General features: G+C 42.2%; 1 protein-coding gene across 1 annotated transcript in view; it reads left to right on the top strand.

Annotated features, from left to right (window-relative positions):
* The window catches only part of NSMF (NMDA receptor synaptonuclear signaling and neuronal migration factor), a 52980-nt gene that overhangs the window by 19679 nt on the left and 14777 nt on the right, over positions 1–18524 (top strand). The window contains 3 exon segments of the mRNA XM_040405844.1: positions 1981–2042; positions 13748–14239; positions 14674–14749. Coding sequence (XP_040261778.1) covers positions 1981–2042; positions 13748–14239; positions 14674–14749 — 630 coding nt within the window.

Here is an 18524-nt window from a genome sequence, read left to right as displayed (position 1 = left end):
CTCAGTAAGCCTTCAGCGCTGAGTCTGTGCTCCTGAACGGGTTAATCTTTCCTGAAGTATCCAGTGGGAGGGAGACTAGGGAAAGACAGCAGCAGCTCCCAGTGCAGAGCGGCATGGCCAGCACAGTTAGGTCTGGTGTACAGACACATAGCTGCTCTCTCAGGCTTCTGCACAAAACATTATCAGAGCAGGGAGAGAAGCTGACATCACAGGTCATGTGACCCTCAGTGAAATCTGAGAAAGGAGCAACTACAGATGCAATAAGTGCATGGTAAAGCTGTTACATTTGATTAGCTAGAAACATACAAAGAACAAAAAAATAACTCTGACAACCCCTTTAATATATACGGTATATTTTGTGGTTAGATATTCATTGGTATCTGCAGAACAGCGAGGAAAAGTGACATTCCTGAGGGGCCCCGCGGTGGCACATTTCTGACACAGCACAGGGCTTTGTAGCCATGCCGGAGCTACATTTTATATGACAGTGTTACATTATTCAGACCTCCATGGTGAGGCGGTAGAAGTGCGAGTAATTACAGTTGTGTCCCTGCTGCTTTGTAATTATTCAATCACAAAGGTGACATCATTATAAGCACAGACACCCAGCTATTTCCCACCCAGGCTCCTGCCACATACACACGCCTATACATGTGTATTACCAGGTCCGGCCCTGGAGCTTCTCCTGCACATACATCTCCAAATGTCCATCTTTTACAGACTCATTTTGTACAACAGGACATGATTCTAGACACCTGTAGGTCTGGTGAAGACAAACTCGAGGGTTGTCCAGGTTTAGAAAAACATGGTGGCTTTCTTCCAAAAACAGCACCACACCAGTCCACTGGTTGGGTACAATATTGCAGCTTAAATCCCAGTTACTGCAATACAGCTGAGCTGCAGTACCAGACACACCCAATGGACAGGTGTGATGCCGTTTCTGGAAGAAAGCAGCCATGTTTTTCTGATCCTAGACAATCCCTTCAAGGTTTATAACAAGGATATAACAATTGATGACCTACCTAAAAATCAGTGTGCAGGCTGTCAGTTTCTGTTTTCTTTAAATCTCGTCATCGGACAGCTCTGATCTCCTGACGCTCGTTACAGCTTAATTCTTCTTAAACTGATAAGAATATGGCTTATATAAGTGTTTATGAGGTCAGGAGATCAGAGATAAGAGCTACACATGAGCCATCAGATGATGGGATTCAAAGAAAACAGAAACTCAGAGGCTGCAAACAAACAGATTTTTTAACTCTTGTATCTCAGAAATGGCTTAACATTTTTAATAAAGACCAATTAAAAAAATGATTTTTAGCCCAAAATGGTAAAATAGTCATTAAAGGGAACCTGTCACCAGGATTTTGTGTAAAGAGCTGAGGACATGGGTTGCTAGATGGCCGCTAGCACATCCGCAATACCCAGTCCCCATAGCTCTGTGTGCTTTTATTGTGTCAAAAAAATGATTTGATACATATGCAAATTAACCTGAGATGAGTCCTGTCCCTGAGATGAGTCCTGTCCCTGAGATGAGTCAGGGACAGGACTCATCTCAGGTTAATTTGCATGTATCAAATCAGGTTTTTTTACACAATAAAAGCACACAGAGCTATGGGGACTGGGTATTGCGGATGTGCTAGCGGCCATCTAGCAACCCATGTCCTCAGCTCTATACCCAAAATCCAGGTGACAGGTTCCTTTTAAAACAAAATGTCACCAGAGGTGTACATTAACCTTTAAATTGATGCCTCAACTTCCTGCAACCCACTTGAAAGGTTTAGATGTTTCTGTGTCTCATTCTCTGTGTCAGTGGTTGAACTAAACAGTGTTTCTATTGTCCGGAGGCCATGCCTGGTATTGCAATGTATTCCTATCATAATCCCCCTTTATATACTGCTGTTTGTACTTATGTTGCATGTATCAGTGATGTTATATGTAGACGAATTATGACATACTGTATTCTCTCTTTTTCCTTTTAAGAGCAGCGAGGGCCTTTGGAGAATACTTGTCACAGACTCATCCGGACAGCCAGAACGGCTCAGGTAAGACCGCGCTTCACCTCATTATGTGTTAAAGGTCCCATGCCTATTAATATTGGCTATTTCCATATAATAATTCAGGGGCTGTAAAGCCACCACTCAGGACATGCTGCTAAATCTTCACCGTCCACATCAAATCCTGTTTTCATCCAGTGGAGGTATAAGAATATTACGTTGGGCAATTTTCATACAAATGTATAATTCGACTAATATATGAGGTAACATGTGGCACCCTATTATTAACACGTGTATCAAAACATCTAACATTGTACATAGAAGCAGTATTACAGTAGTTACATTTTTGTACATAGGAGGCAGTATTATAGTAGTTATATTCTTGTACATGGGGGGCAGTATTATAGTAGTTATATTCTTGTACATAGGAGCAGTATTATAGTAGTTATATTCTTGTACATAGGAGGCAGTATTATAGTAGTTATATTCTTGTACATAGGAGGCAGTATTATAGTAGTTATATTCTTGTACATAGGATGCAGTATTATAGTAGTTATATTCTTGTACATAGGAGGCAGTATTATAGTAGTTATATTCTTGTACATAGGAGGCAGTATTATAGTAGTTATATTCTTGTACATAGGGGGCAGTATTATAGTAGTTATATTCTTGTACATAGGAGGCAGTATTATAGTAGTTATATTCTTGTACATAGGAGCAGTATTATAGTAGTTATATTCTTGTACATAGGAGCAGTATTATAGTAGTTATATTCTTGTACATAGGAAGCAGTATTATAGTAGTTATATTCTTGTACATAGGAAGCAGTATTATAGTAGTTATATTCTTGTACATAGGAAGCAGTATTATAGTAGATATATTCTTGTACATAGAAGCAGTATTATAGTAGTTATATTCTTGTACATAGGAGGCAGTATTATAGTAGTTATATTCTTGTACATAGGAGCAGTATTATAGTAGTTATATTATTGTACATAGGAGCAGTATTATAGTAGTTATATTCTTGTACATAGGAGCAGTATTATAGCAGTTATATTCTTGTACATAGGAGCAGTATTATAGTAGTTATATTCTTGTACATAGGAGGCAGTATTATAGTAGTTATACAAACGGAAAATACAAATGTGATAGCACTCTACATCCAGCAATTTGCCTCCATGCTGGATGAGGCATTGGTGTACATTTTGGCCAAAGCGTAATAAGCCACTTACCACGTCAAGGTCGCCTCTATTTGAGTGGTCCCTAACACTAGTTCCTACCTGTTTATGGGCCATGACAGCCACACAAAATCCAGGGAATGCAGGTCAGCGTGCACGCCAAGCACACTCTGCTTTTAACCCCGTCCGGTGCCATTACAGCTTTCATCGGATCCAGGGATGCAAGTACCAACATGCACGCTGAGCCCACCATATACTTCTCCTGGAGCCAAATGGCTACTAGTAGGTTCTATATAAGCAGACTCCGTTTTATACTGACTTTAAAACCAGCCTCCAGGACAGATTGACTGGTCAGGTGTGCAATGACTCCAAGGAGATCGCCACGCCTCCAATATATACTACAAAGAAAAAATGTGGGGCTTGGCGTGCACGCTGACCTGCATTCCCTGGATTTTGTGTGGCTGTCATGGCCCATAGACAGGTAGGAACTAGTGTTAGGGACCACTCAAATAGAGGCAACCTTGACGTGGTAAGTGGCTTATTACGCTTTGGCCAAAATGTACACCAATGCCTCATCCAGCATGGAGGCAAATTGCTGGATGTAGAGTGCTATCACATTTGTATTTTCCGTTTGTATATGTATTTCGCCATAGTGATGTGCACCACATACAGGTTGTGCTGACCCAATCCCCCACATTTTTTCATTATAGTAGTTATATTCTTGTACATAGGAGCAGTATTATAGTAGTTATATTCCTGTACATAGGAGACAGTATTATAGTAGTTATATTCTTGTACATAGGAGCAGTATTATAGTAGTTATATTCTTGTACATAGGAGCAGTATTATAGCAGTTATATTCTTGTACATAGGAGCAGTATTATAGTCGTTATATTCTTGTACATAGGAGGCAGTATTATAGTCGTTATATTCTTGTACATAGGAGCAGTATTATAGTAGTTATATCCTTGTACATAGAAGCAGTATTATAGTAGTTATATCCTTGTACATAGGAGCAGTATTATAGTAGTTATATTCTTGTACATAGGAGCATATTATAGTAGTTATATTCTTGTACATAGGAGGCAGTATTATAGTAGTTATATTCTTGTACATAGGAGCAGTATTATAGCAGTTATATTCTTGTACATAGGAGCAGTATTATAGTAGTTATATTCTTGTACATAGGAGCAGTATTATAGTAATTATATTCTTGTACATAGGAGGTGGTATTATAGCTGTTGTATTCTTGCAAATAGGAGCAGGATTATAGTAGTTATATTCTTGTATAGTAGGGCAGCATTATATTAGTAATATTGTAAACTAAACTGGCATCTAGCCGATGAATGCGAGTAACACTGCCATTTTGATCAGCACTGCTTTAAAAAAAAAAAAAAAAAAAGCAATGGGGACCAGAAAGTGCAAGGTGACACTGCAGATCTAGACACCAGTATTACATCTCTCCAACAGTGCACCAGCTGCTAAGCTCTATTCTGATTTACCCGTAGCCTGGCAACCCTTTATACTTTTGCATGGGGTGCTCGATACTCCAACAGGGAGCATCTGTATATATATATAAAAAAAAAAACATTTATTGAAACTAATTACTTTGATCTGTTTATCTCATTATCCACCTACCCGGCAGGCTCCCATCTCAGCAACATGCTCACTTTAGTGATTGAAACAAGTAATTAGGTCTCAGAAAAGTTAATTTGCTCCTGCCCTGCGCGTTCTGTACAGAACACAAAAGGCTGCATGATCTCTCAGGATGTAAACTTGCAATTTTATGTTCCACAAAGCACTTTGTATGCAGCGATGGCTGTAAGCAGTGGGGGTGAGCGACAAATACTTGTTTTTGAGACTAGCATTATGGAAATGTTGGACCCTGTAAGTTTAGAGAAGATTTTTCTAGTCGTTTGCATCCTGTTTTGGTGTCTTATAAAGTTTCATTGTTCAGCACTTTCTTAATAGTGCATTATTGCTGTGAACTTGAAGGACTTCTCATATTAATGTCTTTTTCTGGAAATTTGAGCTTGTGTGGTATTCAGTTATCTTGGCATCCGCGCAGATGATCTGCCATGCCAGGAAAAAGGCGTTCTTCCAAAGAAAAGGGGGAAAAGCGGAGTCTCAGAGGCCAAATGTACACAAAGGCAGGATATTATCTGTAGTGATCTTGTTTGAGCTAAACGTGAATGAGTTACTGTCATTTTCAGGTGGAGTCAGCAAGAAACTAAATATCATGTATTAAGGATGCCAGTAAAGAGGTAGGGAGGAATGCATCGCGCCCTGCGCTCCAGAATTTTGGCTTCATAAAAATTGCAAAATAGGTGCCTTGCGCAAACATTTTGTAACTTTTTGGATTTTTACAACACACACTCCAGTTTTAAAAAGTGGGTGGTAAAACTTTGTGTTTAGCTATGTACAAGGGTGATGTAGAAAAACTAGAGTGACATTTCTAGACAAAAGTGTTGGGTTTAAAGATGAACTAAATGTAACAAACACCTTGTAATATTTGATAAATTTGGTGCAAAGTACTACGACACAGACTCAAGCAACACTGACTTCAGATATTACCCTCATGATAAATTCCCCCTTAATGTATTGTGCTGAGCTGGAGCGGACTGGGAACTTAAAGTTGCCCTGGAAAAAATACTTAAAGTGGCCCCATTTTGTAGTTGGGTCCAAACTGATGGAAGGCAGGGCCATCAATACCATATTGTGGCACATTATACCACACCAAATACATACTGCCAGCAGCACAATATACGTCCCCAAAAATTTCCACTGGCCGCCTGTGAGGAGGGCCCAGGCAGCCCCCTGGGCAGCGGCCCACAGGGAAATTTCCCTGTAAGGTCTATGGGCAATTCGCCCCTGGTGCTGAGCAAGATATTATACAACAGTAAAGGGTTGATATGTCCCATCCACCTGGCGTCTGTGTGCACTTCCCCCCAAAGTGTTAGTGTGTCCCACCCAAGTGTGTGTTCTTCCACGTCTTCCAAGTGTACTTGCGTCCCTTCCCTCCAGTGTCTGTGCACCTCATTCCCCCAAAGAGTCGGTGCATCCCGTTCCCCCAAGTGTCAGTAGATCCAATTTTCATGAGTGTCAGTATGTCCAGCCCCCCAAGTGTCCGTGCGTCCCATTCCCCCTAATCTCAATGTCTCCCATTCCTCCAACTGTCAGTAGATCCCATTCCCATAAGTGTCAGGGTATCCCGTCCCCGAAGTGTCCGTGCGTCCCATTCCCCCCCAAGTGTCTGTGTGCCCCATTCCTTCAAGTGTCAGTAGATTCCATTCCCATAAGTGTCAGTGTATCTTGTTACCCCAGATGTTACTGTGTCATTACTCTGTCAGCTTAAAGGGGGCAGTGTATAATGCCGTAGAAAAATGAATCCTGACAGCAAAGGAGGCAATATGGAGAATCGCAATACATTAGTAAGTTCCTTGTATTCACTGTCTCTAAATGATAAATGCCATTCGCTGCAGTGAGAGGATAAATATAATTTTTTTATTGTTCTGGTAACGCTCTAACAGTAAAAACTCTTACAACCTGTTTATTTGTTCTACACATTGTGAATGCCCCATTATTATATGTACAGTCCTGCATATAAAACACTTATTAGACCAACACTTTTTTTTAGTTTTATTACCTATTACAGTTGCAAGTAAAAGTATGTGAACCCTTTGGAATGATATGGATTTCTGCACAAATTGGTCATAAAATGTGATCTGATCTTCATCTAAGTCACAACAATAGACAATCACAGTCTGCTTAAACTAATAACACACAAAGAATTAAATGTTACCATGTTTGTATTGAACACACCATGTAAACATTCACAGTGCAGGTGGAAAAAGTATGTGAACCCTTGGATTTAATAACTGGTTGAACCTCCTTTGGCAGCAATAACTTCAACCAAGCGTTTCCTGTAGTTGCAGATCAGAGGTGCACAACGGTCAGGAGTAATTCTTCACCATTCCTCTTTACAGAACTGTTTCAGTTCAGCAATATTCTTGGGATGTCTGGTGTGAATCGCTTTCTTGAGGTCATGTCCCAACATCTCCATCGGGTTGAGGTCAGGACTCTGACTGGGCCCCTCCAGAAGGCGGATTTTCTTCTGTTTAAGCCATTCTGTTGTTGATTTACTTCTATGCTTTGGGTCGTTGTCCTGTTGCAACACCCATCTTCTGTTGAGCTTCAGCTGGTGGACAGATGGCCTTAACTTCTCCTGCAAAATGTCTTGATAAACTTGGGAATTCATTTTTCCTTCGATGATAGCAATCCGTCCAGGCCCTGACGCAGCAAAGCTGCCCCAAACCATGATGCCCCCACCACCATACTTCACAGTTGGGATGAGGTTTTCATGTTGGTGTGCTGTGCCTCTTTTTCTCCACACATAGTGTTGTGTGTTTCCTCCAAACAACTCCACTTTGGTTTCATCTGTCCACAGAATATTTTGCCAGTACTGCTGTGGAACATCCAGGTGCTCTTGTGCAAACTGTAAACGTGCAGCAATGTTTTTTTGGACAGCAGTGGCTTCCTCTGTGGTATCCTCCCATGAAATCCATTCTTGTTTAGTGTTTTATGTATCGTAGATTCACTAACAGGGATGTTAGCATATGCCAGAGACTTTTGTAAGTCTTTAGCTGACACTCTAGGATTCTTCTTCACCTCATTGAGCAGTCTGCGCTGTGCTCTTGCAGTCATCTTTACAGGACGGCCACTCCTAGGGAGAGTAGCAGCAGTGCTGAACGTTCTCCATTTATAGACCATTTGTCTTACCATGGACTTAAGAACAGCAAGGCTTTTGGAGATATTTTTTTAACCCTTTCCAGCAATATGCAAGTCTTAATCGTTGCACTTTTGTGCGAGGCATCATTCACATCAGGCAATGCTTCTTGTGAAAAGCAAACCCAGAACTGGTGTGTGTTTTTTATAGGGCAGGGCAGCTGTAACCAACACCTCCAATCTCATCTAATTGATTGGACTCCAGTTGGCTGACACCTCACTCCAATTAGTTCTTGGAGACGTCATTAGTCTAGGGGTTCACACACTTTTTCCACCTGCACTGTGAATCTTTACATGGTGCGTTCAATCAAACCATGGTAACATTTAACTCTTTGTGTGTTATTAGTTTAAGCAGACTGTGATTGTCTATTGTTGTGACTTAGATGAAGATCAGATCACATTTTATGATTAATTTGTGCAGAAATCAATATCAATCCAAAAAGGGTTTACATACTTTTTCTTGCAACTGTATATTAAGTTTTTAATTATTAAATATATTTAAAGTATAAAACATAAAAAACAGACTAAACAAATTAAAAATAATGTCATTAAAAATTCTAATTAAAATATTACAAATTATATCCATTGTATTAACCTCTGCTACATTTCTACACAGTAATTATGTCACTAATAAAGCCCACTTCTCCAACCTTTCTTGGCAATGCGACCCCATCCTGCCCTCCTGTAATGAGGTTGCTGGCCTCCGAACCCCTTTCTAGCCTCCTTGAACACTGGTGCCTAAGGCTGTACACAATATGCTACAGCTGTGAGTCAGTGTTGCCTCCGTCGGTCCAATCTTTCTTCTGTCGAATCTCACATAAGAAATAAATCCTGGCTTTTAGCAGCTTCTACTGGGATTTCTCACATAATAGAGATTGTCTTTCCCTCTCGAGACACAGTCCTACATGTGGAGCTTTGAACGCTGCGTGCAGAACATTGCGCCTAAGCTGGTTTTAATTATTGGTTGACCAGTTTTAATTAACTGAGCTGCAGCCTTAAATACCACTACTGGCTCATGCCTATTCAGCATTGCCAGCTCTTGAGGGACGGGCATTGTGCTTCCTGGAGCAGCTGACCTCGGCACAGAGGTAATAGAGAAATTCAGACAATAGGACAGGAATAGAAGCGGTGTGTATGCAACTTGTTTACCGAACCCCAGCTAACTTATCACTACCTGTGCTGGTGAGGAACCGAAACCTCCAAAAATGAGCCAATTCAGACACTACATGGGTATCATAGATGATCAATTGGGTTCAAATCTGGGGAATTAGGGGGCCAGGGTAGTGCTTGGACGTCTTGGTCATACTCTTCCAACCAACGTTGGACATTTCTAGCCATATAACATGTTGCATTGTCTTGCTGGAAGATCCTATCCGCCCCAGAGAAGACAATCAGCATGTATGGGTGTACATGATCTGCAAGGATGGATTCATACCCAAATCAGCTGAGAGTGCCTTCCACATGGGTCCAGAAAATACCCCAAACCATAACGCTGCCCCCACCAGCTTGTGTTCTTCCAGCAATGGCTGCAGGGGGTTTGTTCTCTAAGTTTTTTCTCCTGACACACCAATGTCCATCCGTTCCATGAAGCAGAAAACGTGACTCATCTGACAAAACAACCCTTTACCAGTCAGTGGAGTCCAATTCCGATACTGCCATGAAAACTGAAAACTTTTCTGCTGATGCCACTTGGTTAGCAGATGTGCAGTGACCAGGGCCAGCCTTTGGGGTGTGCGAGCTGTGCAGCCGCACAGGGCGCCATGGCAACAGGGGCGCCCAGCGGCCTGGCTCCTTAGCCAGTGTAGCGACTGCCACAAACACCACACCACACTGTAATGACATGCAGGACGGCAGCAGCCTTCTCTCACCTCCCAGTAGCACCCTTACTACTTTATAGACACCCTGCCTGTGTCACAACTTGCACACTTCTCATTCGAGATTCGAATCCAACAAATCCCAGGCATAGTCATCTGTGTCTGCTGGGATTCAAACCCACAACCTTCTGTATCAGAGGCAAAGCACTTACCCACACAGCTATAAGAACTAAATAGCCCCCGACTGAAAAAATATGAGACTTCTACTGTAGACTCTGTTATAGCCAGTGTACATCTATACACATGACAGCTGCCCCAACACACCCAGCACTTCTATATCTCTATATGACACCTGCCCCAGCACACTCAGCTATGCTATATCTCTATATATGATAGCTGCCCCAGCACACCTAGCCCTGCTACATCTAATACACATGGCAGCTGCCCCAGCACACTCAGCTCTACTATATCTCTATATATGACAGCTGCCCCAGCACACCCAGTTCTGCTACATCTATACACATGACAGCTGCTCCTGCACACTCAGCTCTGCTAAATCTATATATCTCTAAGTATTACTATACAGTAGATAGATATATAGAGATATAGCAGAGCTGAGTGTGCAGGGGCAGCTGTCATGTGTATTAGATGTAGCAGAGCTGGGTGTGCTGGGGCAGCTATCATATATAGATATAGTAGAGCTGGGTGTGCTGGGGCAGCTGTCATGTGTATTAGATGTAGCAGAGCTGGGTGTGCTGGGGAAGCTATCATATATAGAGATATAGCAGAGCCGAGTGTGTTGGGGCAGCTGTCATATAGAGATATAGCAGTGCTGGGTGTGTTGGGGCAGCTGTCATGTGTATAGATGTAGCAGAGCTGGGTGTGCTGGGGCAGCTATCATATATAGAGATATAGCAGAGCTGAGTGCGCTGGGGTATGTACACTAGCTATCAAAGCTATAAACGAGTCTACAGTAGAAGTCTCATATTTTTTCAGTCAGTGGCTGTGCAGCTCTTATAGCTGTGTGGGTAAGTGCTTTGCCTCTGATACAGAAGGTCGTGGGTTCGAGTCCCAGCAGAAACTTTTCTGAAATACAGGCTAAATTAGAATACACAAGCACTGACTCCATATATGGACATACAGGGCGGGACACAGGAAGAGGCTGCATCGCATCGCTGACATGGAGGTAAGTATAAGTGTTTTTTTTTTTTTTAAATACCGGACTGTTACTGCCACATGGGGGGAACGGGAGGCACTTGATACTGGCACATGGGGGGGGAGGGAGGTTGGCCCCTGATACTGGCACATGGGGGGGGTTGGCACTATGATACTGGCACATGGGGGGAAGGAGAGAGGCACTTGATACTAGCACATTGGGAGGGGGGGAGATGGCACTATGATACTGGCACATATGAGGGGGGGAGATGGCACTATGATACTGGCACATATGGGGGGGAGGAGAGAGGCACTTAATACTGGCACATTGGGGGGGGGAGATGGCACTATAAATCTGATACTGGCACATTGGGGGGGAGATGGCACTATGATACGGGCACATGGGGGAGAGGAGAGAGGCACTTGATACTGGCACATGGGTGGTGGGTGGCTAGGAGAGAGGCACTTGATACTGGCACATGGGGGGGGCCACTATGATACTGGGACATGGGGGGGAGAGGCACTTGATACTGGCACTTTTGGGGGGGGGGAGATGGCACTATGATACTGGGACATGGGGGAGGAGAGAGGCAGTTGATACTGGCACATGGGGGGGTTTGGCACTATGATACTGGCCCATAGGGGGTGGGAAGGAGAGAGGCACTTGATACTGGCACATTGGGGGGAGATGGCACTATGATACTGACACTTTGGGGGGGGGGGGCGAGATGACACTATGATACTGGGACATGTGGGGGGGGGGGATAGAGGCACTTGATACTGGCACATGATGGGGGGGCATCTAAAGGGACACTTTCTGGCACATTATTGGGGGGCATTATGGGGGTCCCTTTTTACTGGCACATTATAAGGCCCATAATCATACCCTGTCACCTTTGCCCAGTCCCCTGCCCCCCTTAATTATACCCAGTGTCACCCAGAGCCAGTCCCCTGCCCCTTAATCATACCCAGTGTCACCCTTATCCAGTCCCCTGCCCCTTAATCATACCCAGTGTCACCCTTATCCAGTCCCCTGCCCCCTTAATCATACCCAGTGTCACCCTTATCCAGTCCCCTGCCCCCTTAATCATACCCAGTGTCTGTCACCCTTAATTTAAGGGGGGAAGGGTCTAATTGAGGGGGCAGGGGACTGGGTAAGGGTGACACTGGATATGATTAAGGGGGGCAGGAGACTGGGCAAAGGTGACAGGGTATGATTAAGGGGGGCAGGAGACTGGCTATGGGTGACACTGGGTATGATTGTACTTGTTTGCACTTGCACTTAAATTATCTGTAATAAAAAAAAACTGTTACAAAGATTGTTTTCCTCTTTGTGTATGTTTGGGTGAACGGGGGGGGGGGTCACAAGATTAGCTCGCACAGGGCGCCTGAACATCTAAGGCCAGCCCTGGCAGTGACCGTCCCAGGGGCGTAGCTAATGGATCATGGGCCCTGGTGCCAGAGTTCAGCTTGGGGCCCCCCCTCCCTCAGTGCTTTGTGGCCGGGGGCAGGAAGCACAAGGCCTTCGTGCTGCCCGAGGCACCCCCTTGAGCTAGAGGTGTAACATGCACTTTCTATAATACTGGTGTCTTCTTATGCACCACAAGGGTCTTTGGGCCCCCTCAGGCTCCTGGGCCCGGTAGCGACTGCTACCTCTGCACCCCCTATAGCTACACCCCTGGACCGTCCATCAGCTTCGGAGCCCCATACACAGTAGTGTTCACTGACCTGTTGTTTAAGACACAAGTCTGGGAGCCCCCTGGATCATTCTGGGGTGAACTGCTCCACTGTAGTATGTCGGTCTGCCCTCGCACAGCTTTGTAGCTGACATTCACCTCTCACATCAAAGGCATGTGGTGCTCCGCAGTTTGAACATTGCTTATTCACAATGGCGCTATTTGTCCGCCCATGATACAATTTCACCATAGCAGCATGAAAACTGTTTACAAACTGCGCAATCTCAGAAATACCGTCACCTGGGGCCCGAAATCTAATAATCATCCCCAATCTGATAAATCGTCCCTTTTAACCATGACGGCAGCGAGGGATATGTGTGCAGACAGCCTATCACACCCCATATATACCCACCGAGGGATATGTGTGCAGACAGCCTATCACACACCTTATATACCCACCGAGGGATATGTGTGCACACAGCCTATTACAAACCTTATATACCCACCAAGAGATATGTGTGCAGACAGCCTATCACACACCTTATATACACACCGAGGGATATGTGTGCAGACAGCCTATCACACACCTTATATACACACCGAGGGATATGTGTGCAGACAGCCTATTACACACCTTATATACCCACCAAGGGATATGTGTGCAGACAGCCTATCACACCCCATATATACCCACTGAGGGATATGTGTGCAGACAGCCTATTACACACCTTATATTCCCACCAAGGGATATGTGTGCAGACAGCCTATTACACACCTTATATACCCACCGAGGGATATGTGTGCGGACAGCCTATCACACCCCATATATACCCACTGAGGGATATGTGTGCAGACAGCCGATTACACACCTTATATACCCACCAAGGGATATGTGTGCAGACAGCCTATTACACACCTTATATACCCACCGAGGGATATGTGTGCAGACATCCTATCACACCTTATATACCCACCAAGCCAGCTCAGCACACTGACTTTCTTCATGAGCTACTGCCAATGTCAAAAGTAGGAAGTGGTCAGTCATGGGACTCAACTGTGTAATTGGGCATAAAAATGTAAGTTTTAACAATATTTTTACCGATCAGATTCTTTAGACATCTTCTTTGTCTTCTCGGTTTCCACAGACCACCTCCTTGTCCAAGAAGATTCACCAGAAATGCTCCAAGCCTCTCAGAACAAGCGTCGTCTCTCTGCTATCTCTGACAGCAAGTTGGAACGAAGCTTCTCTGAGGAACGCGGGGAGAAGTTGACCAGTGACGGACCAAAGCCTCATGTGTACACCATCTCCGGAGAGAGGCCAATGTTGTCCGACCACGAGAGTGACAGCATGGAGCTGGTGGTGATGAAGACCGAGCAGGGCGAAAGACATCACCACCATCACTCCCATCATCATCATCATCATCATCATCCCCTGCAAAACTCAGGCAGCGCTCACAACATTACAAGGCCTTGTAAAAGTTGGTCAGGGAGCCGACAGAACTCCAAAGAGTGCCCGAATTGTGCCAAACTCACTGTGCCAGCACAGCACTCATTTGATCTAGAACAACATCAATCCAACGAGTCTGGATGGCGCAAGAAAAAGCTGGAACGTATGTACAGCATCGATAGAGTATCTGGTGAGTCATAGTCTATAGCTGGTCCTGACCGCTCAAATGGTCATCATTTCCCATCTTACCCCAGAAAAGTGAAGGCAGTTATAGTTACATTGGTCGGTATTGGGTTTCATGCCACATCTGTAGAAGGTAGTCCCGTCCAGGGATCTCGCCAGTTATCCACTATTGCCATACAAACATTTACAAAGGGTGTGCTCAAAGGCTCAGCTTAAAGCAAAATCGTTAACAGGACTCCACCATCTACCATTTGGTCCTTCCATGTGGCAGAGACACCTCGGGCCACCTCAGGGTCTAGGTGTGACCTCTGCACCCCTATAACTACAGTTACACACCTGGGTGTGACACAATAGCATAGATACAATGATACAATGTAATCTTTTTTTGTAATTAAATTTATAATTTTGCACCTCAACCTAATTTTTCCCTCTTTTGGGCAGATGACGTTCCTGCCCGGACCTGGTTACCCAAGGAAAATCTCTTCACCTTTCAGACTGCCACCACAACTATGCAAGCGTGAGTAATGTCCCATTCAATCACCATGTCCTACTTTTTTTTGCAAAGTTTTCTAGCATGGAGGGGGAAAGAGGACGAAAAGATAATTCAGATCTGTAAACTACCGTCTCCGACGGCTGTGAGCACCGAACGATGCTCACTCCTAGGACGACCCGTTGTAAAAAAACGAGAAATCACATACATCTCCTTGACTTGGTTAAGTTTGCCCTTGGCCGCTGTCAGCCACTGCAGGCTTTTTTTTTTTTTAGATCCACCTGTGTCTGGACCAGTGAGCTGACACAGAGATTCAATTCATGTGCTGATCTATGGATGCTGACAGAATGAGACTAACCTGGTCCTGTAGATAAACCTGCCCTCGTCAGCATCTCCCGCGTGCTGCAGCCTCCCCCCAGCGCTACCTGACAAGGATTAATATCCTGAGGCTTTACACTTTTTGCTGCTTTCACAAATCAGGATCTCTGAGGACAGTCAGCAAACCGGAGATTTTCCTCTCATTATGCCAATAAACGGCTCCTCGGCGGAGGAATTAGAATATTGCTTTGGTGGGAAAAAAAAGTTCTATTAAGTAATAACTTGTAATGCAAACAAGGCAGGACTACGAGCTCCTGCGCTGAAATCTGTGCAATGACTATTGAAATCTGTAGATCCCATATGTTCCTGTATTATCCAGGCGGTCTGTACTCGGGGGGTACAAGGGTGGGCCTCAGTTTATGGGGTTATATATATATCACACCATAGTCATACATAGAAATGAATGACACTTAAATGTTATTTTTTCTCTTCCTCCTATCCGGTCGCTGTGATCAGTATCTCGTAAGTATCCGGCAGAAATGCACCATGTGTGTCTTGTGAACACCTACCGGTAGTCGTAGCCCTGCATCCATCCGTGTGGCCGCTCTGTGCATGCACCCGTGGTGGTTTATCATGGATCTGCATGCTGTGTTTGTATTGACCCGTGTGTTGTGGTGATGGACTGGTCGTGACATATGATAAAAACAGACAACAGAATTCATTGGGATTTACTGATAAAAACTAGAGCGAAAGGAATAACAGCATTACCCACAGCAAACAACCAGATCCCAAATCCATTGTTATCTTCCTCCAACCCGTGTAGACCCCATGAGGATGACCGTATGTAAAAGCCTGGTCAGAGAGAGACGGTTCTACCCTCAACGTATAACAACATAAAGTGTTCAGGCCTTAGTCTGCAATATAGTAGTTATAGTCCTGTACATAGGAGGCAGTATTATAGTAGTTATATTCTTGTACATAGGAGGCAGTATTATAGTAGTTATGGTCCTGTACATAGGAGCAGTATTATAGTAGTTATATTCTTGTACATAGGAGCAGTATTATAGTAGTTATATTCTTGTACATAGGAGCAGTATTATAGTAGTTATATTCCTGTACATAGGAGGCAGTATTATAGTAGTTATATTCTTGTACATAGGAGCAGTATTATAGTAGTTATATTCTTGTACATAGGAGCAGTATTATAGTAGTTATATTCTTGTACATAGGAGGCAGTATTATAGTAGTTATAGTCCTGTACATAGGAGGCAGTATTATAGTAGTTATATTCCTGTACATAGGAGGCAGTATTATAGTAGTTATATTCCTGTACATAGGAGGCAGTATTATAGTAGTTATATTCCTGTACATAGGAGGCAGTATTATAGTAGTTATATTCTTGTACATAGGAGCAGTATTATAGTAGTTATATTCTTGTACATAGGAGGCAGTATTATAGTAGTTAAATTCTTGTACATAGGAGCAGTATTATAGTAGTTATATTCTTGTACATAGGAGGCAGTATTATAGTAGTTATATTCTTGTTCATAGGAGGCAGTATTATAGTAGTTATATTCTTGTACATAGGAGCAGTATTGTAGTAGTTATATTCTTGTACATAGGAGCAGTATTATAGTAGTTATATTCTTGTACATAGGAGCAGTATTATAGTAGTTACATTCTTGTTCATAGGAGCAGTATTATAGTAGTTATATTCTTGTACATAGGAGCAGTATTATAGTAGTTATATTCTTGTACATAGGAGCAGTATTATAGTAGTTATATTCTTGTACATAGGAGGCAGTATTATAGTAGTTATATTCCTGTACATAGGAGGCAGTATTATAGTAGTTATATTCCTGTACATAGGAGGCAGTATTATAGTAGTTATATTCTTCTACATAGGGGCAGTATTATAGTAGTTATATTCTTGTACATAGAAGCAGTATTATTAGTAGTTATATTCATGTACATAGGAGGCAGTATTATAGTAGTTATATTCCTGTACATAGGAGCAGTATTATAGTAGTTATATTCTTGTACATAGGAGGCAGTATTATAGTAGTTATATTCCTGTACATAGGAGGCAGTATTATAGTAGTTATATTCCTGTACATAGGAGGCAGTATTATAGTAGTTATATTCTTCTACATAGGGGCAGTATTATAGTAGTTATATTCTTGTACATAGAAGCAGTATTATAGTAGTTATATTCATGTACATAGGAGGCAGTATTATAGTAGTTATATTCCTGTACATAGGAGCAGTATTATAGTAGTTATATTCTTGTACATAGGAGGCAGTATTATAGTAGTTATATTCCTGTACATAGGAGGCAGTATTATAGTAGTTATATTCCTGTACATAGGAGGCAGTATTATAGTAGTTATATTCTTCTACATAGGGGCAGTATTATAGTAGTTATATTCTTGTACATAGAAGCAGTATTATAGTAGTTATATTCATGTACATAGGAGGCAGTATTATAGTAGTTATATTCCTGTACATAGGAGCAGTATTATAGTAGTTATATTATTGTACATAGGAGGCAGTATTATAGTAGTTATATTCCTGTACATAGGAGCAGTATTATAGTAGTTATATTCTTCTACATAGGGGCAGTATTATAGTAGTTATATTCTTGTACATAGGAGCAGTATTATAGTAGTTATATTCCTGTACATAGGAGCAGTATTATAGTAGTTATATTCTTGTACATAGGAGCAGTATTATAGTAGTTATATTCTTGTACATAGGAGCAGTATTATAGTAGTTATATTCTTGTACATAGGAGGCAGTATTATAGTAGTTATATTCTTGTACATAGGAGCAGTATTATAGTAGTTATATTCCTGTAGATAGGAGCAGTATTATAGTAGTTATATTCTTGTACATAGGAGGCAGTATTATAGTAGTTATATTCTTGTACATAGGAGCAGTATTATAGTAGTTATATTCCTGTAGATAGGAGCAGTATTATAGTAGTTTTATTATTGTACATAGGAGCAGTATTATAGTAGTTATATTCCTGTACATAGGAGCAGTATTATAGTAGTTATATTCTTGTTCATAGGAGCAGTATTATAGTAGTTATATTCTTGTACATAGGAACAGTATTATAGTAGTTATATTCTTGTACATAGGGGCAGTATTATAGTAGTTATATTCTTGTACATAGGAGGCAGTATTATAGTAGTTATATTCTTGTACATAGGAGCAGTATTATAGTAGTTATATTCTTGTACATAGGAGCAGTATTATAGTAGTTATATTCTTGTTCATAGGAGCAGTATTATAGTAGTTATATTCTTGTACATAGGAGCAGTATTATAGTAGTTATATTCCTGTACATAGGAGGCAGTATTATAGTAGTTATATTCCTGTACATAGGAGGCAGTATTATAGTAGTTATATTCTTCTACATAGGGCAGTATTATAGTAGTTATATTCTTGTACATAGAAGCAGTATTATAGTAGTTATATT

Source organism: Bufo bufo, chromosome 8 (assembly GCF_905171765.1).
Source record: "Bufo bufo chromosome 8, aBufBuf1.1, whole genome shotgun sequence".
NCBI lineage: Eukaryota > Metazoa > Chordata > Amphibia > Anura > Bufonidae > Bufo > Bufo bufo.
The sequence above is the reverse complement of the archived record's forward strand: the minus strand, read 5'-3'. Positions and strand labels throughout refer to the sequence as shown.